The 26,307-nt window shown below is 34.8% G+C and overlaps 1 protein-coding gene across 15 annotated transcripts in view; it reads right to left on the bottom strand.

The window, feature by feature from the left end:
- Positions 1 to 26,307, bottom strand: part of ANKRD28 (ankyrin repeat domain 28) — a 192,946-nt gene that overhangs the window by 37,094 nt on the left and 129,545 nt on the right. For 14 of the 15 annotated variants that reach the window (XR_011995261.1, XR_011995262.1, XM_072726806.1 and 11 more), the window contains 8 exons: positions 21,943 to 22,143; positions 20,541 to 20,628; positions 14,768 to 14,910; positions 11,669 to 11,881; positions 5,771 to 5,849; positions 4,734 to 4,848; positions 3,483 to 3,565; positions 1,605 to 1,668 (listed from right to left, as the gene is read on the bottom strand). Coding sequence is in view for 13 of the 15 variants with exons in the window: in XM_072726806.1 (XP_072582907.1) it covers positions 1,605 to 1,668; positions 3,483 to 3,565; positions 4,734 to 4,848; positions 5,771 to 5,849; positions 11,669 to 11,881; positions 14,768 to 14,910; positions 20,541 to 20,628; positions 21,943 to 22,143 (986 nt within the window). In the remaining 2 variants the exon portion in view is untranslated. Of the gene's footprint in view, positions 1 to 1,604; positions 1,669 to 3,482; positions 3,566 to 4,729; positions 4,849 to 5,770; positions 5,850 to 11,668; positions 11,882 to 14,767; positions 14,911 to 20,540; positions 20,629 to 21,942; positions 22,144 to 26,307 lie in introns of those variants that run through there. The other variant, XM_072726810.1, reaches the window with a different exon arrangement.

Here is a 26,307-nt window from a genome sequence, read left to right as displayed (position 1 = left end):
TTTAAATAAGTTATCAAAGCATGTTTTCAAATGAAGGCAAAATGAATAAAATGGTGTGATTTATATTTTATAAAAAATAAAACATTAAAATTCATATTACCTAGAATTTTATTTTATTTATTTTTTTTCATATTACTTAGAATTTTAAAAAGTTATGTATACACATATATTGGCATGTTGATAGGAAATAACAAATGAAGCGTGTTGTCACTACTTAAAAGAAAGCTCACATTTGTAAAAAAGAGTTCCTGAGAGTCGGTTAAGCAGCTGTCTTCAGCTCAGGTCATGATCTCATGCATCCTCAGATGGAGTCCACCCACGTTTGTTGGGCTCCCTGCTCAGCGGGGAGTCTGCTTTTCCCTTGGCCACCCCCCAACCCAGGCTGCACTATCTCAAATAAATTTTTAAAAATCTAAAAAAAAAAAAAAAAAAAAGAGTTCCCAAGAGTTTTTAGGAACCTTTAAAATAAACTCCAAACAACATCCTTTTAATAGAATGGTTTAAATTTAAATGGTTTTTAATACTAAATTAAATGAAAATGGGTTTAAAAAAAAAATCAAACCTGGAAACCCAGATAATGTTCCAATTTGCTTTCTCTTATCTTCTCCTATACTATAATTGCTTAGATGTATCCTCAGTTAAAATTATAGGAGAGTACAGTACATGTGTATTTCTGTACTTTAGTTTTCAAAAACCTGAACATCATTATCATGTCACACTAGGAACTGTGACTGCCACCTACCCAGACAGTCATGTTGTCTTTTGTCTCTCTCTCTCTGGAGGCAATATGGAAGCTGGGTTTTAAGGAAGGTTTTTTGGTGACCTTGGAAGAACAAAAGGACCCAGGCATACATTCACAACCCATTTCTGCATCTGAGACTGGCCTAGTGGAAGTTCAGTACATTTGTCCTCTGAAAACACTGGGAATTTTTAAGGAATTATCAAGAATAAAGTTCTTGCAAATAATGGTTTTGGTAAGTCACCATGAATTAAATGGTGTATTTTAGATTTAGGATCTAACTAATCAGAAACATTAGATTAGCAGCAAGCTTCAGGGACCAAGAGTTTTAATTGAAAGTTGATGTTTATTCAAACCAATGGCCTAGTTTCCCCTAGCAGCAGTATTTAAAACCTTGTCCAAAATCCTTCAAACTCAAATATTTCTTCCTGTATATTAGTCCTGAGTAGAGGCAAGACATAAACAAACCATTGACACTTTTCCTTCTAAAATTATGATTAAAAAGCCCTATATACCCTCTCAAAGAACAGTAGGATAACTCAGAACATCCTTAATGTTTTGTTGCTCTCATTTGAGGACATATATTCTTTTCATTTAACCAGAAATAATTTCTCTTACAGAAAGCAGCACTTCCTTTTACAGTTTTGCTCCATCTCTCCCACTCACAATTTATATGACTTAGGTGGAAGAAGATTTAGAAAAAGCAATTTCTACTACTACTCTGGACTATCTTCTCCCAAACCACTCCTATTATGGTTTTCTACTTTGAGGCAGCCCAGAACTAATAAAGAGAAACAAAGATAAGAGAAAAACTGACATGACCAGCTACTTTTTTCTGAAAAAGGTAAAAATTTTGTCAACATACCCTCCAGCTGCAGCTGCATGTAGACAGGTCCTGCCAAAATCATCTGGGGTATCTATATCAAATCCTAGAAAAATGGAATACATCTTATATAGCATCACAGATAGGTTACTTCATAAAAAGTACTATGTCAAGAAATGTCAAGTATCACATTCCCCCCAATCTCAAACAAAATTGATTTACAAAAGGACACAAGATTATTGAAAATAGATTAATTATGTAAAATATTACCAAAAAAACTGCCTCTAAAGGAGTGGGGCTAGTTTTAGGATAAGTGCTGGAGTACTTGTTTAAAAGCCATAGGATACAATGGAATATTATTCAACAACAAAAAAGAAACCAAATGCTGATACATGTTATAATATGGATGATCCTTGAGAACATTTCACTATGTGAAAGAAAAGACCACATCTTGGGTGATTCCATTTCTATGAACTGTCCAGAACAGGCGAATCAAGAGACAGAAAGCAGAATAGTGGTTGCTTAGAGAGGGAAAAGGAAGAAATGAGGACTGACTGCTAACAGGAGGATGAGAATATTCTAAAACTGACTAAAGGGATGTGGCTTAGTGGGTTAAGTACTCGACTTCAGCTGAAGTCATGATCTCAGGGTCCTGGGATGGAGCCCCATGCCTGGCTCCCTACTGAGCAAGGAGTCTGCTTGTCCCCTCTGCCCCTCTCCCTCCCACTGCTCTCTTTCTCTCTCAAAATAAATAAATCCTTGAAAAAAAAACCCAACTGTAATGATGGTCCCATACTTTTGAATATACTAACACACATTGAACTATACATACTTTAAATGGATGAATTGCATGTTACATGAATTATCTCTTACTAAAGCTGTTTTTAGGGGTTCCTGGGTGGCTTAGTTGGTTAAGCATCTGTGTAAGCTCAGGTCATGATCTTGAGGCCCTGTGATGGATCCCCAGGTTGGCTCTCTGCTCAGTGAAGAGTCTGCTTCTCCTCTGCCCCTCCCCATTGCTTGTACTTTCTCCCTCTCAAATAAAAATCTTAAGAAAACAAATAAAGCTGTTTTTAAAAAGAAGCCATAGGTGCTTTGCTATCTGTGGATTATTACTAACGCTCGAGAAATTTTAGACTTCTCTTTCATAGATAAATGGGTCATGAATACTTGTGGACATACATATGCTTTTAAAAACTTAAGAAATAACTAAAAAAAAATCACTAAGAAAAACACAGAAGGGTCTGTCCCACACAATATATTAATTTTCACTGAAACTTACCCATCATTCTTTGACCAATTGTGAGTATTAACATACAAAATATGTCTAACTTTAACACTCTGAGAAACAGACTATCATTTAAAATCAATTAAATTATATATATTCAGTAATTCTATGCATTTAAAAAAGGACCACAGTTTGTAGTATTTATAGAAAGCTATAGTCATTTTATTTCAAAATGACTATGATTATGGTATAACACAGTAATTAGATATGGTATAAATAGTTTCACAAACCTAGAAGGTATTACAGAATGGCTATCAGTTCCTAAAAAGGAAGCATGCAACTGAAGATACTATTTCTAGACATAGGGAGATGATCCAAGAAAACTATCATTGAATGAATAGAAACTGCTCTAGAAACATTCCATATCTCATTCCCCAACTAACAGACAAAAGGAAATCCTGGAAAAATAAAAGCTTTCCCAGATTTGAAGAGAAAACTGAATCTTAAAATTAAACGGGGCTTAAATCTTAGAATCTTAAATCTAACGGGGCTTAATAAATGATTCACACTTGGACACATCATCTATAAGTAATTTTGGAAAAGCAAGATAAAGAAGTTGTATTAAAATTTGGGGGGCTTTGGGAGAAAAAAAAAAAAAAGAAGAAGAATCACTCTGTAACAGTTCCACTTACCAGAAGAAAGAAGTTTCCTGCAGCAATCTGAAAAACCACTTAAGGCTGCCAAATGGAGGGGGAACATTCCATGTATGCCACGCCTAAAGTATAAGTAAGACAGTCACCTCATTACAAGAATAAACAAAAATTTAATAAAATACAAAGAAACTATTAAAGTGAGAAGATAATTAGAGGAGTCAAAACCTTTAATATTTTGAAGAGCAATTTGGAAAAAGGGTTAAGGTAGTTATAGCTTATTTATTATCCAGCAGTTTTCCTCCAGGAGCACAATTTTTCAAACTTCGCACTACTGTCATGATGGACTTTGCAGGGGGAAAGGGTGGTGGTGCGCTACCCAGTGCATGCAGGATGTTCAGCAATGCCCCCTGGCTCTATCCAAACCAGATGCCAGTAACACTCTCCTCCAAAGTATAACAATGAAAAAGGTCCCTGGACATTTGCCTAGGGTGTGAAATCCATTCTTCCTGCCTCACCACTGAGAATCATTACAATACAAAATGTTCAAAAAGACTCACTGTAGTAATTTTTGTAAAATTGGAAGCAACTTAGGTTTGCAAATAAGTAGAATAAATAAACTATGAAATCTCTATATAATAATTAAACTTTATAAAATGAATAAACTACCGGTATTTGTTGAGATGTGAAAAAAAGTCCAAATTTTTATCTACATGGCTAAATCAAAGAAGTTGCAAGAGTGTTTGGTAGCATCCCATTTACAGAAAATTTCAAAGAAGGTTTAAAACAAGTTAATGAATATATATAAATGTAATAAAATATAATAAAAACATAAAGACACACATAGGAATGATAAACTTCAACTGAAGTAGGGTGTTTACTTCTGCGGAACATGCAAGAGAATCCATCTTTCAAGACACACATAGGAATGATAAACTTCAACTGAAGTAGGGTGTTTACTTCTGCGGAACATGCAAGAGAATCCATCTTTCAAACAAAATCTTTATATAAATGGATCATAACAATGAAAAGCTCTGACCAAAACTGCATGTAATTCATAATCACTGAGGTAAAAAAAAATATAAATAAAAATATACTATACTGGCTTACCAGACAAAATCACATTAAATATCTATTCTAGGACATCACCATCACAAAAAGGAAAAAGCTCAAGCAATTAGTACCATATTGGGCACAAAATCCACACTCCTACTTGAAATCTCTGGAAAACTGCAATTCACTTTTATCTGTTTCCCTGTCATCACAGCTATCAACATTATGGTAAGTACTTACTTTGCAGTGTCAGCACCACTTGTAATAAGAGTGTTGATTAGCAGCTCATGGCCATACCTTGCTGCTATGTGCAAAGGGGTGTTTCCATTCTTATCCTCACAGTCAATTACAGCTCCTACGATAAATAATGTACTATCAGATGCTGGATTATATTAAGATCAAGTCAAATATATTACATGGAAGTAACATAAAACACTTCAAGCATAAACTAACGGATATAGTAATTTAACTAGATTTCATTCTTAGGACATTTACTGAGCCAGGCACTAGAGTTACAGATTTTACACTTAAAAACACTTTTGTGAACTAAGCATAAGCTTTTAACAGATTTTAAAACGACAAAAGGGTTTTGGGGTCTAAAAAGTCTGAAAATCACTGTATTAAAATAAAATTAAACATATTTCTTTAAAGCAAGACTTCAGAGCTTTAATGCACTCTATGTGTCATCAAGATTGCATGCAATGCTTTAGGAATCATTTGATCATGAAACTACTACTACTTCCTTGCAAAACCGAAACAACTATTATCTCAACGACTACTAACAAACAAACAATTCCTTTGAATATGGCTTGGGAAATACTAACATAATGTACCTAAGAGTTTTTATTTAAAGGTTTAGCTTGCCTCGTACTAATTCAAATGCAAAAGAAATAAGTTCTGAAAATAAATGAAAGTTCTAAAAATAGGTCAAAATATTCAAAAGGGGAAAAGATAAACGCAACAGAATTTTGTTAATGTATAATACAAACTGTGGTGTAAAGACAAAGTTTTCTATTTAGCAATGCTTAAAAAAAGCCCACAACAACTGCTAGAGAAATTGTATTTATAATTCAGGTGAAAACAAAACAAAACTAAATGAAAAATAAATTGTGAAAGATACACATACATGGCATTTTATACTTTTATTATTTGATTTTCATAAGACCTGAAATCAAATATTAAAAATTTATAGACAGCTACAACAATTCCTCAATACCATTCATTTTGTGGATGTTTTACTACATTTAAGAAAAAAAACAAACAGAAATACTTTTTACCACTCTGGATAATGGTTTGTGATCTGGAGAATCTACCGTGGAGGGCAGTCATGTGCAGTGGAGTTTTCCCATCCTTGCTCTGAAGTAAAAAAGATTTAAAATTATTGTTATTTGTTATCTGTAACCCTTAGTTTTATTTTGAATATCTTCTTGCATCTTTATTTTGTAAAACTATTATTCAAGCATTATTTTTAGTTCAAGACTATGGAGGTAAAACAGCTGTTCAAAATTATAAATATTGTATTATATTATAAAGCACAAATATACAAAACAACAATAACAAACCCACACCAAAACCCCTCAATGCCTACATTTTACAAAAAGCTCTGCATGGTGGGTACAGTGTAATCTTAGTATCATTCCTATTACATAGGTGGGAAAACTGAAGCATAAGAATATTAACAATTCAATCACGGTCGCAGTCAGTAGTGGTACAGCTGGAATGTACTTCCCATCTTTTAAAAACTTGCTCACATTGTTATGATTCTTTCATTCTAAGAAATGCTGAATCCCTCCTTCAACCAAGGAAAAGTGAAAGAATTAACTTCAACCACTACAATTTACTTTAAAAGCTTCATAATTTTATAATAATCTGCAATAAATAGTTAGCTTTTTTCTCATATTACTTAAAATAAGTAACTAGACTAGCTGTGCATGTGTGTATTTAATGTACAAACTCTGAAATTCTAAAAGACTTCATCAAAACATATGTGACTATTACAAAGGAAGGAAAGAATCTATTCTGTAATTCCTAATCCTTCAGCAATATTCAGCATATCTTTCTGTGTATATATATATATACTTAAAACTGAAATATGACCAATGTCCTAAGTTTACACTAGAACTGTATAATGCAGATCTCTTTAAGAAATTCTCATGTCATTATAATAGTGGAGTGCTAGATGAACTTTGTAATATCTATCAACATTTGATTCCATAATTTGATATTAATTTTTTCAGGCAAACAAGCTATCCAATTGGCAATTTATCTCAAAGAATTTTCAAACCTTTGGAAGCAGTGTGTGCACAGGAGGGAAAACAAAACAAAATAAACCAAAGCCAGCAAACCTAAGTGAACAAACAAGGTAGGCCCTGGAGTCAGAATGGCCTGAGCTGAATCCCAGTTCTGCCAGTTACCACAGCAAGATTTAAGAGAAGCTATGTACCTTCTTGAGCCTTCACTTCTCAACTGAAAATGGATATGATATTACCTGTACCTGATAGGCCTGTTGTACAGAATAAATACACTAATCTTTGTAAAACATCCATATAACATACCAGTATCTGTCATATATAGTCTATACTATATTTGGTGTTTTTATCTATGTACCTAGTTTTTATCTATGTACTAGTTATTCTTCCAATCAGAAAAAAAAAAGCACAAAAGTGTTTTAATAAAGGGATTCCAGGTTGTAATGTCTTTTCAAAATGTTCCCTATATAACATATCTTGATTTTTTAATGTTAGTCTTTTACCTACAGACAAAGAAAACCTAAACTGTGCTATAAATTTGAGTTCATTGAGTTCACAAAATGATGATATTTGAAATATAATTACAGCTAACATTTATATACATATAGCAAGCACTATCTAGGCAGTTTTAAAACTAGTAAGTTCATACATACTAGTCATTTGCTTCTTAAAACCTTATGACATATGTAGTATTGAGCCTAGCTAACAGGCCACGGGGTTAAGAAATGTATCCAGGTCTCATAGCTAGTAAGTGGAGTCCTACAGGTGGCACTGGATTAGTATTTTTACTTTCTACGTGCTTACTGATATAAAAATATTCTAAACATACTAAAACAAACAAAAACCCCCAAAAGATTCAGGTTACCAACTGAAAAGTCCACTTTAAGACATGTTAGAAAGGAGGAGAGTACATTTATTTCTCTCTGAACTGGGGAGACAATGGGTAGATTTTTTTTTCAAGTCACCTTAATTAATTTTAGACCAAATTAAGAGTTCCCTTTTTTTTTTTAAAGATTTATTTATTTATTTATTCATGAGAGGGAGAGAGAGAGAGGGGGGGGGGGGGGGAGAGGGAGAGAGAGAGGCAGAGACACAGGCAGAGAGAGAAACAGGCTCCATGCAGGGAGCCCGATGTGGGACTCGATCCTGGTTCTCCAGGATCATGTCCTGGGCTGACGGCAGCGCTAAACCCTGAGCCACCCAGGCTGCCCAAATTAAGAGTTTGAAACAAAAAATAAAGATCAAAATTCTAAGAGTTGGTTTCACAGGTGACCATAAACAGCAGCAAGTAAGCCAAACATATTACTTTGCACATTTAAATTTTAAATCAAATTATTCGGGCTATTTTTTTTTTTTAAATTTCAATTTCCCATTTTATTTTTTTTTTAAATTTTTATTTATTTATGATAGTCATACACAGAGAGAGAAACAGGCAGAGACACAGCCCGAGGGAGAAGCAGGCTCCATGCACCGGGAGCCCGATGTGGGATTCGATCCCGGGTCTCCAGGATCGCGCCCTGGGCCAAAGGCAGGCGCCAAACCGCTGCGCCACCCAGGGATCCCTATTCAGGCTATTTTATCTCACCAAAATTTCTTCTTTTTTAAAAAAATTAAATTCAACTAATTAACATATAGTGTATTATCAGTTTCAGAGGTCGAGATCAGTGATTCATCAGTCTTATAGCTAGTGTTCATTACATCACATGCCCTCCTTAATGTCCATTACCCAGTTACCCCGTGCCCTCTCCCCTCTAGCAACTCTGTTTCCTATGGTTAAGTCTCTTATGGTTTGCCTCCCTGATTTCTCCTTGTCTTATTTTTTTTCTCTCTTCCCCATGATCCTCTGTTTTGTTTCTTAAATTCCACATATGAGTGAGATCATATGACAATTGTCTTTCTCTGATTGACTTATTTGGCTTAGCATAGTACCCTCTAGTTCCATCCATGTTGTTGCAAATGGCAAGATGTCATTTTTTGAAGGCTAATATTGCAGTGTGTGTGTGTGTGTGTGTGTGTGTGTATACACACATATATATATTCCAGTAATAGTACTATTCCACCCGAATAGTAATATTCCAGTGTGTGTATATATATATATATATATATATATATATATATATATATATATATTGATAGACATCTGGGCTCTTTCCATAATTTGGCTATTATAAACATCAGGGCGCAGGTGCCCCTTCAGACTACTACATTTGTATCTTTGGAGTAAATATCCAGTAGTGCAATTGCTGGGTCAAGAGTAGCTCTATTTTCAACTTTTTGAGGAATCTCCATACTGTTTTCTAGAGTGGTTGCACCAGCTTGCACTCCTACCAAAATTTATTCTTATTCAGGCAAAGTAGGAAAAGATGTGCATTTAAGTGATACAACCAAAGCAGTAGGGCTCATGTTAATAAACGAGATTATAAAAACCAGACCTATATTGCTTTTTCATTCATTTTAACCCTATGTAGTAGTTTGTAAGATAGCCAATTTAAAAACCTATTAATAAATAATTGAATTATTTCAAGCCTAAATTTACATTCTAATTTCTAGTCATCCACAACTTGATCAGGGACAGAAACACCAAAAAGGAGAATGAGGTAGAAGGAAAAGATGAAGCAAGGAAAAAGAGATGACTTGATAAAGAGTACATGAGGGTTACAAGTATAATTTTTTATAATAAAAGGCAAGTGTCAAAGCCTTATTAGCTCCTTAATGAAGCAACGATTTTATAGGCATAGATTTGATAAATATTTATATATATAGATAAATTTTTTTGAAAAAAAATCGGGAATGAAGAAATATTCTTGAGTGAATATACATTCTTACTGTTTATCTGTTAATTAATTTTAATTAATTAACATGTTTGAAAACACATGGCTATTAATAATTTTTATATAATTTCAGAGCTGGAAGGTATCTTAGAGGTCATTAACAACATGGAAACTGTGTTCTAAAGGCACTGGGCTATAAGATTATTGGACAATTGCATATAAATGGGATGTCATACACCCCAGGCAAGATTAAGGCAACTTTTTAGGAAATCTATTTCTAAACAAACATCCTAGTCTTGTAGCCATCAAGTCTACTTAACCACTGGAGTCAGGTATGTATGCACTCACATATGAATCAAATGATCATCATTAAATTATATTAAATATTCATGATTAAATGGCACTGAATAAAAGAAATAAGTCCAATTTTTACCTCTTAAAGACAGCCCTATAGAAACTAAAACATAGGTTACAGTTAATGATATCAGTAAGCCATGATACTTAATATTTAACACACAATGATGATTTAACTACAGTCACTTGATCATAACAGGTCTCATACACACTAAAAAATTTGGTTGTGATCTTTTGAGAAATGTTAAGATCTAATCTTCATTAAAAATTACTACTAGGCATTTGAGGAAACAAGTAACAAACTTCTTTCCTTCACAAGAGTTTAGATATTGTTCTAGTTCCCAATAATCCAAACAGCTGGAATTCTTCAAATTTAGTATCAATAAATTTTTCATAATTATTTAAAATCTTAAAACTTTAGTAGGTGATTTGACTAAGAACTGGAAGCTTTAAATGTATATTCTTAGAAGAGGCATTTTAAATGTAAGCATATAATAGGAGTTCTTTATGATACCTCAGGTCCTTTCCTTCCTTAGATGTGATATCTATGAATTCTTCCTATAGCTGAGAGATGGTAATTCAGATCAATGACCTAATTATAGATGGACCTGCTGCTACTGCAGCTATCAGATGAGGTCAGTGGCATCACTAAAGGTTTCTCTAAAATTAAGAAATATAAGAAAATGTGAATGACAATGTAAAAGACACTGGCTCATGATACTCAAAAAAAGAAGTTGAAATCTTAATTAAAGCTCTGAAAAAAACATTTTAAGTTTAAATGTTCTTACTAACCCTAAACAGTTCAATTTTATTTGTGGTTTTCTTTTCTTCATAACACAAGATATAGACTGGTAAATACTTAAAGAATGAATAAATGAATTAAAACAGAAACAATCAGGGAAGCATCTTGGAAAAACTAAGATGATGATTACACATTGTAAAATACTGTTGTTCAAAACTGTGGCTGAATGCGTGTGGTTTTGCACAGAATTATATAGTGAAAGTAAATTTATTTTGGCTCCAGAATTTTTACATATTTCTAAAATTTAAATGCTCATTCCTGAAAGTGTTTGTAACCAAAAAACAAAAAAAACCAACTATTCCTTATATATAACATTTTTTTTCCTTATACATAACATTGATAATGGTCTTTCAATTTTTATAAAACTGGAAAAAACTTCAAAACAGAAAAGCTCAAAGATTACTGTGAACATCCATATCCTGGATTCTACCACTAAGATTTCACTATATGCATATCATCATATATCAATCTCTTAATCTACCCATCTACCCAATTATCTGATGTTTTTAAAAGTTGCAGATATGACTACATATTATCTCTAAACACTTTGGTATGTTTATCATTAACTATGGCTCAACATCAGTTTGGTTTGTTACCTCCTAAGGGAAAATCTACATGCAACAAAGTGTACAAATCTTAAGTGTGCCATTTCATAAGTTTTGAGAAACATTTATATAACACAAAGCCTATCAAAACACAATATTACCATCACCCCAGAAAGTTTTCATCAATCCCTCCTCACAGAGGCAACTGTTTTTTCTTTTTTTTCCAACTGTAGAATCTGGAATCCCATATAAATGGAGTTTCAATTGTTCTAGAACCTTATATAAGTGGGACTAGTATTTATATTCTTGTGTAAGGCTTTTTTAAGATTCACCTGTGTACCTGTGTCAATCAGTAATTTGTTCCTTTTTATTGCTGAACGGTATTTGCTACTGATACTGTTTTAAACAGCAAACTCCTAAATACTATAGTATGGATTCTGATTTTATTTCATACCTTCATATTGACATCAGCCCCATTGCCTACTAGAAGCTCTAAACACAATGCTCCATGTGTTGATGCAGCAGCAAAGTGTAAAGGAGTAAATCCTTTTTCATTCTTTTGATTTACATTAGCACCACAGTCTATAAGTTCATTCACTACAACATCTTGTCCATTGTAGCAGGCTACATGAAGAGGTGTATTTCCATAGGCATTTGGTTCATTCATCTATTAGAAGAAAAAAATCTCAAAGTTAAAATAGTCTTGCTACAAAAATGAGACCCATTTTAGCGATGTTGTGATTGCAATCAAGTTATTAAAATGAGAAAGACTAAATACACAGATAAAGTTTGTAATTCTGAAGTCCTTTTAAAATAATGAACATTAATAACAGCATTTTAGTGTCAAGAAGATTTTGTACATTCAAGAAATATAATTTACACATATAATGTTCTACTTCATGACAAAACTGAATGATCCCAAGAGAGAAATTTTAGGAAAATGAAAACAAAGTAACGTATTTTAAAAGTCTTCAAAGTAAGGTACAGTTATAAGAATTAACTCTAAGAATCATGACAAATGAACACAAACTGAAAATTCCGAGGTATACTGAATAACATGCTTATTTTCAGCCTTAACGTTTACATTGAGAAGAGATTAAAGTTGGTAACGAAGATCAGGTTTTAAAAAAAAATAAGTGACATCTTTTTCTATTTCATTTTTGCAAGAAAGTCGGGCTGTAGATATTTTCCAGCCTTACATGTTAACATTTTACCAGAATGAATGTGCTTAAATGAATATGCTCAATACTGAGAAGTAATCCTGGAGGAATTTTCTTTCTCATTGTTTCTCACAAAATAAAATTTACACAAAACTTTTGTGTAAAGAATTTGACCTTTGCCCAATGCACTGTCTGGCTCTCACCCTTGTCTTCTGGGAGGTAATCTATGGCATACTTGATAGGAGTGTCCTTGTTTAAGGTGGGAGCTAGCTACACTGGATCTTAGAGTAGGACTGGCCACAGACAACAGTCTGGGGGTAGGATGTGACCATACTGCATAAACCAAAGATGTGATTTAGGGTGCAGGCTTTGGAGCCCTCAGTTATCATAGTGCACTTGGAAACTGAAATCAACCATGTGGGCAAGTGATCAATCAATCACACCTTTCTCAAGAGCTCCAATAAAAACTCTGAAACAAAGCTCAAATGAGCTTTCCTGGTTGCATTACTATGTGTATATTGTCACACACTGATGCTGGAAGATTAAGAAGTCCTAACTCTATTGGGGAGAGAACAATAAATGCTCTTTGTTTAGAATACTCTTGGACTGTGCCCTAAGTGTTTTTCCCTTTAGCTGATCTTAAATTGTACATTTTTTGTATAATAAATCATGAGTATAATATCTGTCAGTGAGCTATTATTAAAAGTAGGCTCCATGTCCAGCATGGGGCCAATTAAGAGCTTGAACTCACAACCCTGAGATCAAGACCTGAGCCAAAATCAAGAGTCAGACACTTAACTGACTGAACCACCGAGGGCCCTTCAGTGAGGTTTTTGAATCCTTCTAGTGATTTATCAAACCTGAAGGTGGTTTTGGGGCATGCCTCAACCTTGTAGTTGATCAGAAGTAAGGGTGGTCTTGTTTGGAGACTGTGCCCTCTAACTCTGAAGCTGGCCCCAACTTATCACAACTCTATTTAACATTTTCTTTTCTGACATCCCTGGTAACAGAAATTCAAGAAAGTGAAAAAATTACACTTAACTTTACTCAAAGTACCTAGATTTCATCATCAATAGCTAGGAGACATAGACTAGATTCTCCCTCAAAGTCTCCAAAACTTTGAGAAATCAAATTTAAGTCACTCACATTATGATAATTCGTTATGGAAGCCTTGGGAAACTAGTAAATCATGCAATTGGAGGCCACCATGTCACTAAATAGCTCTAAGTCTGACCATGTATTCCAAAGAACGCCGTGTCACCAGTTTACAAATGTTATTTTACTGTTAATAAGCAAATTTTAAAAACTGCACCAGAATGAATGTGAAACAGTAGTCATAAACAAGGATGCCTCATTTATCTAGATGAGGGGTACTGTAAAGCATTATGCTAACTCTAGTGAACAGCTAGAGAAAATGCTGAGAAATAAAACATCTGTTTGTACTCTACAAGACCCTACCTAACAACATGTCTTGATTTTTTGCAGTATCTCATAATACTGACATTTTCAGTAACTACTTGTTTGCTTTAGGCAAAGTGCTTCATATAATCCTTAAATTAAGAGTCTTATATTTAGCTCTCCAATTCTGCCTTACATTCCTTATTCAACCAGACTACTACCTACCTTTTTCTTGTTTGTTTTGAAGCTGATCTAAAGCCCTCCCTCTAGCAGAGCCTAAAACTCTTCTCTTTCTAATTTGCTCTTTTTAATCTGTTTTGAAGAACCAGATGAGTTGGTCAGAACTGTACCTAAAATAAGAGTAAATATACTAAGAAGGGTATAAAAGCACAAGTGCTTAAAGGATGGCCTGTGAAAGTGACAGGTATTCTTAGTTATCTCAATTCAGGAATCAAAAAGTCAGAACCCTCCTAACCAAACAAATCTATATAGTAAGGAACACTTAGAGTTGATTGGCAAGAAGCCTCTGGTTTTCCTGCCAAGCTCTTGCCAATATCCTGTAATGTGCACTGCTAGAGTCATTTAAAGGGAGTATTAAACTGAGCAAATAAGACTACTAGTAACCTAGGGAGTATTAAACTGAGCAAATAAGACTACTAGTAACCTAGCCACTTAGGAAAATAACCCAACTGTATGATCTGCTGGTTTCCACAGATGGAAATGGAGCTACAGGGCTTGGATTGTGATGAAGAAGACAGATTTGTATTATTCATTTACCTTTGAAATGTCCTTTACCTTTTAATATACTTTGACCAATTACATGATCAGATATTAGTGCACTATATATTATATAAAGAACTACAAATATCTAATTAAAAGACAAAAATATTATTGCATAAAATTATCTGTAAAATTTGAAATAACTTCTGCCAAAAATGAAATCACAAACGTATAAAATGCCCCCTTCATTTATACTGCTCAATCTATAAACCTACATCAACTCCAAGATCCAGAAGGTACTTGACTACGCTGATCATCCCACTAGAGGCTGCTGCATGAAGAGGTGTATAAGACTTCTTATCCTTGCATGTCACTTCAGCTCCATGCGCCACAAGTAATTTCACTACTTCAATGTGACCTGAAAATGTATTTATGAGAAAAAAATGAGCATAGGAAAATATGAAATATAATCCTGAATAGTTTTAAAAGGTAAAAATGCAAATTAAATAATGCAGAGATCACCAATAAATCAAGTTATAACCAGAAAAAGGATGGAAGAAAAAGATAAGAACTCAGATAATTTTGAAAAATGTTGATAGCGGTAACTAATTGAAAATAATATATTTGATTATTTTATCCAGTGACCACCTTTTGTCTAGATAATCCTCCTTTTGTCTGGATCTTGTTTTCAAGGTTGTTTAAATACGTTCTCAAGTTCTGAAGTTTCTTATGCCTAATGTTACACATTAGTTTATGTTTCTCTTTAACATTCCTTGGTGGAATCTTCTACTTGAAAATCTGGGAGTGGCTTGGGGATGTTTCTTAAAAATGTTAGGTCTTTAGTAAATGTAGTTAAAAACTTATTTTTCTCTATTATAATTTCTACAATGTCCTTAACCAACTTAGTTTGCTATCCATTTTTATTGGGATAGGGTTATATATGCTGTGGTTAATCAATTCCTCAATCTCAGTGGCTTAACTAGAGTTTTCTTCTTATCAACACTAAAATAGCTTGGCAAGAGGGGTCTGTTCAGTCACTCAAGGACGCAGGCTCATACAATTGACACCATCTTGAACATGGCCAGTCACTGTGCCAAAAAGAGGAATAGACTGTAAAATCTCAAATCAGCAATGAAGTGCTCTGGCCTAGAGGTGATGTTGCTTTCAATTCACTAGTCAAAAATAGTACCAGGCCCTACCATACAAATAGGCCAGGAAGGGAAACATGTATGCCAAGATGGGAGAACCACTATTCTCCTTTTATATTTTTTGGTCTTTGTAAGATTAGAAGATTAGATTATACAGTGCTTTCTCCTTCTTCCACAATGCTTCCCACCTCTGTGCCTTTGTTCATGGGATTCCTTCACTGCATGAAATGTTTTGCTTGAATATCTCTTTCCAAGCATTGCTACTAATCCTTCAAGGCCTACATCAGTTCCCATCTTCCCCAATAAACCCAGTCATCTCTCTTTTCTAGAAACCATCTAAGCCAAAAGCACCACATATTTGTAAAATACTAATAAGTATATAATACCTTCTGATGGGTTTTTAAACTTGGAATCATTATTTAATGCCCCTAATTACTTTTATGTAGTAACTTCCCAAATATATTATCTTCAAAGGCAAATATTGTATGCTCTTATGTTCCACAGGGCTGAGAACAGTGTTGTATACAAAAGAAGTACCCAATAAATAAATTACATTGTTACATTAAATAAATTGCTCATGACATCATTTTTTAATATCCCTTCATAGGGAACAAGTATATAAAATTAAGAACTGGGTGCCTGGGTGGCTCAGTTGGTTAAGTGTCTGCCTTCAGCTCAGGTCATGATCCCAGAGTCCTGGTACTGAGTTCCACATTGGACCCCCTGCTTGGCAGAGAGTCAGCTTTTTCCTGTACCCCTTGCCCCTGCTCATGCTCTGTCATTCTTCTCCCTCTCGCAAATTAAAAAAAAAAAAAATCTTAAAAAAAATACAGTTAGTAACTAAAAAAATGAGGCTTTCAAACACAGGACTCACTCCCTGACAAAATTAAGGCAGGATACAAGATGCTCAATCAAGCAGATTTTGTCGTTTATATGTAAATTACCAATTAAAACGGATACTTTCAGTTATTTTTTCCCCCAATCTTATTAAGAAATATCTACTATATTTTTAGGAAAAAATCAAAGGAATAACTATCAAATACTAGGTGCCCAGGCAAGCATAATTATCAGATAAGATTATTAACTGGTATAAAAGATCACTCACTATACATTACTGATTATGACTCTATAAAGGATAACTACTTGCATTTATTGTAATATAATCAAAATTAGTACCCAAGAGGCTCACACATAAATATAGCTTTTCAACTGGGCAATGTGTATTATTCACTAATATGCCAAAAGAAACAAAGCTTTCTTGATGTTTAAGACTAGAAGGCTCAGGGACCCCTGGGTGGCTCATCAGTTGAGTGTCTGCCTTTGGTTCAGGGCGTGATCCCGGAGTCCCAGGATCGAGTCCCATGTCAGGCTCCCTGTTACATGGAGCCTGCTTCTCTCTCTGCCTATGTCTCTGCTTTTTTCTCTTTCTCATGAATAAATAAATAAAATCTCAAAAACAAAAAAAAAGACTAGAAGGCTCATAATACAAATATACTGGAAAACTGTTCAAAACCAATACATCACTCTAAGTAAATGACAGAGATCATATTAATTGTGTGTATAAACTAGTAGATTCTAGGAAGTATGAATTTTTCTTAATACCAATAAAACTTGTTTCTTTAAAGATTTTATTTATTTATTTGAGAGAGAGCAAGAGAGAACAGAGAAGGAGGGAGGCGCAGAGGGAGAAGAAGACTGCTGAGCAGGGAGCCCAACACGGGGCTGGATCCCAGAATCCTGGTATCATGACCCGAGCCAAAGGCAGAAACTTCACCGACTAAGCCACCCAGGTGCCCCCAAACCAATAAAACTTTATTTGGAAAGCAGCTATGCGTAGGCAAATTCACAATCTTAAAATTGACAAATATTTATTTAGTCACATTTCACAAATATGGATAAATTCCTTTATTGGACTACTGAAAATGAAAAAAGGTACTTCTCCACAGCCAGTTTGGGGTGACTTACTTAAAAGAAAAAAGGGAAGAGAGTTCCAGAATGAAATAAATGATATTGTTCTAGTAGGTAGACCCTTGGCAGAACAAGTATATGTCTTTCTTGTCAATTTATAGACTGATGCTACCAAAAGGACTAGATTTCATTTAATTCATTTAGGTGTAGTTTTAGAAAATGGCATCCATTAGATGTGCATGGTATATGTAATTTTACTTGGAAAATTCCCTAGATTTTTTCCTCATGAATGCGTAAAAAAAAGTAAAGTGAGCTATGTTCACAATTTGTAAGCTTTTACAAAAAGGAAAGGAGAGAAAAAAATACCATTTCACATTTATTCAAAATTATGCTCTACTTTAAAAAGAAGTAACATGAGTTGCTAATCAAGGTAATATTTATTCAGCACCTTCTATGTCAGAGTCAACACGGTAAGATGATTTTGAGGTAGAAGTTCGTTGAATATTGCTGAAAGTACTGAAACCAACAAAAAAGATAAATGTGCAAAAGGGATCTTAATAGAGGTTCATGGTCAGAGCAAACATGGGGTAGGGAGGAGGAAATGATCAACTCTTTGGGGATAGAGGTATTGCTGTGAAACACTAACAGATAATTCAGTAACAGCATAAGGATAAATGGTAATGCCTACCAGAAAAGTAAGGGGAACTTCAACTAAGGGATAGGAGACAAGGGCAAATAAGGAAGTTTGTGAGAAATAAAGTATAAGACTACATGAAATTTTACTATCTCTTATATTAATATTGACAGATTTTCTCAGTACAACCTAGAGGGGACAATGACTGGACTTCTGACTAGTCTATTAGACCAGTCAATTGCTCCCTACTTAAACATGTTTAGTTAGCTCTGTTTAATCCTGAATGCCTGTGGAACAGTTTTAGAAGCTATGTGTCAATACTCCTCTTTTTGCGTGCTGAATGAGACAGGGAAAGAATCATAAATCCTCAGTGTCTATGTTCAAAATTTAATTAAGGTCCAAGAAACACAAAATATCTTTTTTAATCCACAACTGGCCTGAAAAGCAACACTGTGCATCAAGAAAAACAAAACCATTGGAGGAGGCCTCCTGATATATACACACACAGCTATTCTGGGAGTCCAATTAGAGGCAACCCACAAAATCCTCTGGCCTTCAACTTCATGAAAACAGCTGCTTACTTAAATCTTAATTCTTTGGATGTAAAAGACCTGATGCATTCTGGTTTGTGTTTAACCCGTTTAATGTTAGATGTACAGTTTAAAATTATGCAGACTAGCTGCTCCTAAAGTGTTTAGAAGGATAAGCTACACTAGAATATTCAGAAAAGTCCCCAAGACTTAAACTATGAAAAATGTACAGACTGAGAGGAGGGGACTTGAGAATGCTACAGGAGACTTGCTTCTGGATGTTTTACCTCCAAGTAACAGAAGAAAACTGCCTATGATATAACTAGAGGCACAAATCTTTGGTGTGAGAACACCAGAAGCTCAAAATGCTCAGCTTTTGGGTTTCAAAACAGGATATCTGAATAGGATATTAACTTTCAGGAATTTTCACTTTTATATTCCTTTACACTCATGCTAAAGGTCAGACCTGTAATTCAATATGGATTCTAATGCTTTTGGTTTTTCTATTACAGGCAAAAAATTTCCTGGACCTTGGAGTTATCTACGTAACTGGTTTGAGTTCATTTATTTTCTTCCACTATCATATTTTATAATTTTATAGTTTTAAAAATTAATAATTTTCCATCATATCTTCCTTTAATCTTTTATTTTTATGTGAGAGACAGGAAAAGATAAAACCAAGAGCAGGGAGTACTCAGGATAAGTTATGCCTATAAGAAAGCTAGCTAGATGTCTTTCTAATCAGGTAGTATGATTGGTAAATCAGGGAATGACTGCAGTATTATCAAAAGAGATCAGTCCATATGTGATTTTTCTTAAGCCAGAGGAGCCAAAATAGCAGAAGCAGAATTATAATCTTTAGCAAGGAAGAGCATCCACAAGCCAATATTCTACTCTGCTCTTTGCGTGCTCTTAAAAATATCTTGAGGTATGCTCAAGATCTGCCTGCTCTCTGGCTTTCCAAGTTACCTCCAGAACCAATTAATGTTTTTGTTAGTGGTCTGGTCACAAAGTTGCATGGTTTTGGATGGACTAAAACCTTGGGGTGGAATACCCCAAGACTGTTTTCCCATGAGCTCTGTTAGTTTTAAAGTGCAATTTTACAAATCTTAAGATTTTTCAAGAATGTATGTATCATGTTACAGCAGAGAAACCTATACTCTAAGCCTTAATTTCTTTCTGTGAAATTACTGTTGAAGAAATCAAGCACGATGATGCCTATTCAACTCAACCCAGTGGTGGCCCAAAATAACAGGCTTTCTAAAGCACCTTTGTAACTTCAACCTTAATATTCCCATAAAAACAAGAATGGAGGACACCTGGGTGGCTCAGCGGTTGAGCATCTGCCTTTGGCTGAGGTCGGATCCCACAATCCCAGGATGGAGTCCCACACTGGGCTCCCTGCATGGAGCTGCTTCTCCGTCTGCCTGTGTCTCTGCCTCTCTTTCTGTGTCTCTCATGAATAAATAAATAAAATCTTAAAAAAAACCCCAAAAACAAAACAAAACAAAAAAAACAAGGATGGATAAAAGAATGGGCTTTTAGTAAACAACTTAAATTATGTTTCCCAGACTTGTATCTAGGGTGTCTCTCCCTTTAAAGATAAACAGAATTATTTTCAAATAGCCTTTAGAAGCAGACCCAACACACTCCTGGTTCTGGAAAACCTCTCCCATTACCAGGCTGGTTCCACTTAGGCAGCAAATTTAGATATGGTGTAACTTCCCACTATCCTAAAAAACAGATGTTATACCATATGCAAGAACTAAAATGTACTAATTTTCCTGAATATTATCGGGTCAGAAAATTAAATTTAAAACATACATACCCATATATGCTGCCCAATGAATAGCCCGTCTATCTTTCTTGTCAAAAGCATTAATATTGGCACCTCTAGACAAGAGTAGTTTGACCATCTGTAATAAAAATAAACAGCTTCATCAAAATTTAGAAGTAGAACTATTCATGTATATCTTTTATGATGACAACTCATCTCAATCTTTCTGGAACTGAATTTCTGCATTTGTAGAAAAGAAGGAGCTAGATTAAACCTTGAAGACCCTTTAACATAATTTAATAAATAATAGGACAAAATAATGAAAAAAAAGATTCACAATGCGTGCTTTTGAAGTCAAGTATCAGTATCTTTTAAAGATGCTACTTTGTGTCCTTTTTTATGAACAATGAAGTACAAATCTGGAAAGTCTAAAAATATTTATTTTTTTATTTCTTTTAATAGCCTAAGGTGTTTTTAAAATGCAAAGTGCATTCTTATCCCAGAAATGTCTTAAATTTAATTCAAACACAAATGTACTATCTATAATATGGTTAGATCTGAAGGTCACTACACAGTCTGCTTACCTCATAATACATCAAGAACAGTATTTCTATTTCGTTCTAATCATATTTACAATAGCTTCCCCAAAGGAAAGGGCATTCTATGTTTCAAAAAAGGAACACATCTGTGACCTTAATTGTAGTGAAAGCAAGGATTCTTTATGTTGCAAAAAAACCCAGAGAAACAGTAAAAACACTGCAGCCACTAGCTCTCAACCATGCAATCCTGGGAATGTCTCTTTATCTCTGAGTTTCTGTGTCTGCAACAAAAATGAAGGAATGGACAAGCTGTCCTCAAAAATTCTTATAACTCTGTGTTTTCTTCTTTCCTAAACCTTCTATGTACACATTAACCCAACTCTTTGCTGTGAAACCACCTAACATTAGGTAATGCTTGTTGTATAATTAAATATTAATTTTCTTACATTTTTTTCTTTTGATGGTCTCTTACCAAAGAATTTTTGACTAAATGTTGATAATAAACTGTAAGAAATCTTTTCTAAACTCTGCTTTCCTTTGTTACTATCTTTCTGGGAGCACTATGAAACTGCTCTATCTTTCTGGATTATTTTTTCTACAACAACAGAACATACTTTTCACGTAGTGTATAGTTGGCAGTGTTCTTTGTCTTTCCAGGTTGATCATGAAATTCAAGTGCACAGGCTATATCTGATAAGTAACCTTTTAAATTTGAGAAATTTATATCATGAAAAGAAATGTGAGGGTTTGCTAACGGCAAAATCAGGCAAAAATAAACAAGATGGGTTTTTTTTGTTTTGTTTTGCTATTACCATGGACTGAATGGCTAAAAAGGGTTAAATTCATTAATAATTGGGGTGGGGAGTGGCAGGATGAAGGGAGAGAGAATCATTGTCTTATTGGACACCACCTACCTCACCATGTCCACTAAAAGCTGCATGATGTAATGCAGTCCTCCCCGCTCTATCAGATACGTTTACATTACTTAGGAGAGGTACCAAAGCTTCAGCACACTTTACAGCTTTATTAGCAGCAGCTATGTGTAAAGGGGTTTGCCAATTTTTGTCTCGAGCGTTAACATCTGCAGAATGCTTCAAAAGTACCTGCACTGCTTCCTGAAAGATATGAAGATAAAAGTTACAAAAGACGAAGTTAACAGTTTTAGAAACTGTGTATATATTAAAAAACTAACATTCCCTGAGGAAATAAGAAGTCTGGTAGAACTTGCTATAATCAAGTGGGAATTTACTCAAGAAAACAAAATATTTTGAACCAAAGGCAGTACTACTCAGAGCCATTATAAGATATATTGAGACAAAATATTCCCTTTTATTTGTTCTCCAATGAAAGGCATAATATCAAAATGTCCAAGAAATAGTGACAAATATTCTTTAAAAACATTCTTTAAAGGGGCATCTGGGTGGGTCAGTCGGTTAAGCATCCCACTCTTGATTTTGACTCAAGTCATGATTTCAGGGTTGTGAGATCCAGATGAGTCTCGAGTCAGGCTCTGAGCTCACAGGGAGCTGAGGACTCTCTCTCTCTCTACTCCCACCCCACTCCACCACGCTCTCTTTAAATACACACACACACACACACACACACACAGAGAGAGAGAGAGAGAGAGAAAACATTATTCTCTTGTTTTTCTAGATAACATTAATTTATACTTTCAATAGTTTTAAGGAATAGCTTAAGTATTTTGCAATTAAATACATAAAAATTTAAAACATACTATTTCCCAAATTAGAATCCATTTTATTTTACAAATGGAAAAGTCATTAGCATCTAATTTATTAGAGAGAGAGAAAGACAGAGAAATAGATACTATCATGTGAACTGGTGAGAAAGTTGGTATTAACAAGGCAATTTAAAAGCCTAGTATCCAAAGGGATTTGTTTTCCTGTAAGCACAAGGAAATCTTCACAACACATCTATGAAATGGACTCATGGCTAGATAGATACTAAGAAATCCAGTATGCTATCTACATTAAGCAATATAATCAAAACTAAACCTGGCAAAAAATTTCTCCTTGCAGTGATAATCCTATCTTTGGCAGATAAATGAACTAAAGCCTAGTAATAATACTGACCTTTGGTTTTCTTTCCTTTTTTATTTAAAAAAAATATTTTTATTTATTTATTTTAAGAGATAGAGAGAGCATGTGCAGGGGGAAGGGCAAAGGGAGATGGAAAGAGAGAATCCTCTGGTAGACTCCCAGCTGAGCTGGGAGACCAATGTGGGGCTCCTCCCAGGACCCTGAGATCAAGACCTGAGCCAAAACCAAGAGTTGGGACTCTCAACCACCCAGGTGCCCCAGTGACCCTTGGTTTTCTTTAAAAAAGAAAAAAAAAAAAAAAAAGCACATGAAAAGTGTTCAAAGCAGGGACGCCGGGATGGCTCAGCAGTTGAGCGTCTGCCTTCGGCTCAGAATGTGATCCTGGAGTACCAGGATCTAGTCCCACATCAAGCTCCCTGCATGGAGCCTGCTTCTCCCTCTGCCTATGTCTCTGCCTCTCTCTCTCTCTCTCTCTCATGAATAAATAAAATCTTTTTTTTTTTAAAAAAAGAAAAGTGTTCAAAGCAAGAAGCAACTATCAATATGTAAAGTAGCAAGGAAGATTAAACAAAATACTATTATTTGTGATTCACACATAGTTTTTTAAGCAGTTCAAATAAAAATGATAACTGAAATATGGGAAGTAGCGTAAGTATTTAACAGGACAAAATATTGGAGAGATGCCCAGTAATCTACCAATCTGCTAAGGAAGTCAGGCACCAAATAAAGATAAATATATGGAGGCTTACTCTAGACCCCACAATTCCACTCTACTTATCTGCCCAGGAGAAATTTAAAAAAGACCCACCCATCCAAGAATGTCCACAGTCTTTTCTTCATAAAAGCCAAAAACTAGAAGTGCAAGCTACTGTATATCTATACAATGAAATATTCCTCAGCAATGAAAGGAATGAACAATTAGGTGCACACAGTATGGAAGAATCTCAAAAGTATTGAGTTGAAAAAAAGAATTCAAGACACAAGAGTACACACTGTACGATTCCATTAAGCAAAAATTATTCTACAGTGGAAGAAATCAGAATGGTGGTTGCCTCTGGGGAAAAGGAAGACTGACTGGAAAGGGACAGGACGTAACTTGTTGGAATGATGCAAATCTTCCATAACTTGATTGGGAAAAAAGTTGCATGGGTGGATACATGTTTTAAAACTTAAGACTACACACAACATTTTTGCATTTACTGTAAATTATACTTCAATTAAAAAAAGGAATATGGAGAAAAGAATACAGAGAGAAAGTGGCACAAACACACCATCAGCCTTCTTCAACTCAAGAAGTATATATTGTGACTTGGGAGATAAAACTAACATTACACTGGGAAATGTTAGCCAGTATGTTGATAGACGAACTAGAAAATAATTGAAAACAAAATGAAGAATTTATAATTGGATAAATTAGGCAGACATTGCATACTATAGATGCTAGGCCTGCCTTATTCATTCCCATTCTGGAATTCACAATGCAGACATTAAATCTTATGAGAAATCTGGAGAATACTTATGCTCCATTAGTAAGAAAAAGAAAAATCAAAACTATTCTTTTGTTTCACTGAAAAGCAAAAATAATTCCAGTTAACGGTAGGTAAGGGAAGGTAAGATGGCACCTAAGAAAGACTATACACACAGTTATTAAGACCCTAGAATTAACAAAGACCAAAGTGAGAACCATGGGTTCACTGCTATGGACCAAATTGTGCTCTCCTGCCATTTTGATCTTGAAGCCCAACCTCCCAGCGTACCTGTATTTGGAGATACAGAGTCTTTAGAAGGTAATTTAAGTTAAATGAGATGTAAGGGAGGCAACCTAATCTGATAAGACTGGTAGCTTTTAAAGAAGAGGAAGAGAAAGACACTGCTTTCTCTTTACCACGTGAAAACACAGAAGTAGCAGTTGGCAAGCCCAGAAGAGAGAGCCCTCATCAGAAATGGATGCTGCCAGGACTTGATCTAGGCCTTCTAGCCTCCAGACTATGAGAAAATAAATTTCTGTTCTTTAAGCCAGCCAGTCTATATTATTTTGTTATGGCAACCCAAGCTGACTAATATGTCCATCAGTTACTACTCAGAACAGTATGTCAGATCACAATAGCAGTGATATTTGAAAATTCAAAAAAAAAATTTCTACAGATAAGCCAAATCAAACAGGTAAATTAATCAATTTTTCTTTCTTTCCTCTCTCTCTCTCTGACAGAAAGCATGAGAGAGTGGGGGAGTAGAGGGGTGGAGAGGGAAATAGAATCTTAAGCAGCCTCCACATCCAATGCAGACCCTGACCCATGGCTCTACCTCACTACCCTGAGATCATGACCTGAGCCAAAAGCAAGAGTCAGACACCTAACAGACTGAGCTATCCCAGGTGTCCCTAAACAGGCAAATTTCTGGAAATTACAAATCAATGAGCCTGATATCATAACCTAATAAAATTCTAGATCATATTACTAGCACATTATACGCATTGAAGAATGACATAGGGATAATAAAGGGTACACACAGTTTTACTAATAGTAAATAATCACCATAGTAACTGCAATCCCAATTTTTCCATTATTTCCAATAAGAAATGTTGCAGGTGTGCCCTGACTTTGAAAAAACAGCTAATATCCTATGACACTGATTTTAGTAAGATTATGAAACACTCAGGGTCAATCTGGAAAAGTATATAGCACTAGCTGTGGCTCTGCCTTTTTAGTAATTCTTACAACTGATTTGAAGTCAGGCACAGGAAAAAGAAGGGCTAACACATTTGCAAATAAACTTAATACTTGGAAGGGCTGTTAATATCTCATGTAATAATATAAAGCTCAGTGTCTTGACAGAACTGAAATGTAATTCCTAAAGTTGAGTTAAAAAAGTAAATGTAGATGTGCCACGTAATATGGCTTCTTTAAAAAACAAGGAAAGAAAACCAAAACACACACACACACATATACACACAAAGCCCTAATACTCAGAAATCAATTCATTCAGAAGAATACTTGGCATTTACATAGAGCTGAATTGTCCACTCCACTAGAAGAATGGAATTCACAAATCACTGGTAGAGATGAAACAAGTTGGCCAGCTGATATGATGAGGTGTGTGGAAGCCATGTCACAGAGTGAGAGTGAAGGAGCTTAAGACATGTAACTGGAAGCAGCCTTTCTCAATCTAGGTATAGTAAGGGGAATTAGCCCTAAGGCATCCTCTGTGTGAATTAATTTC

This window comes from Vulpes vulpes, chromosome 11 (genome assembly GCF_048418805.1).
Source record: "Vulpes vulpes isolate BD-2025 chromosome 11, VulVul3, whole genome shotgun sequence".
Taxonomy (NCBI): Eukaryota; Metazoa; Chordata; class Mammalia; order Carnivora; family Canidae; genus Vulpes; species Vulpes vulpes.
This window is presented reverse-complemented; position numbering and strand designations above follow the sequence as displayed.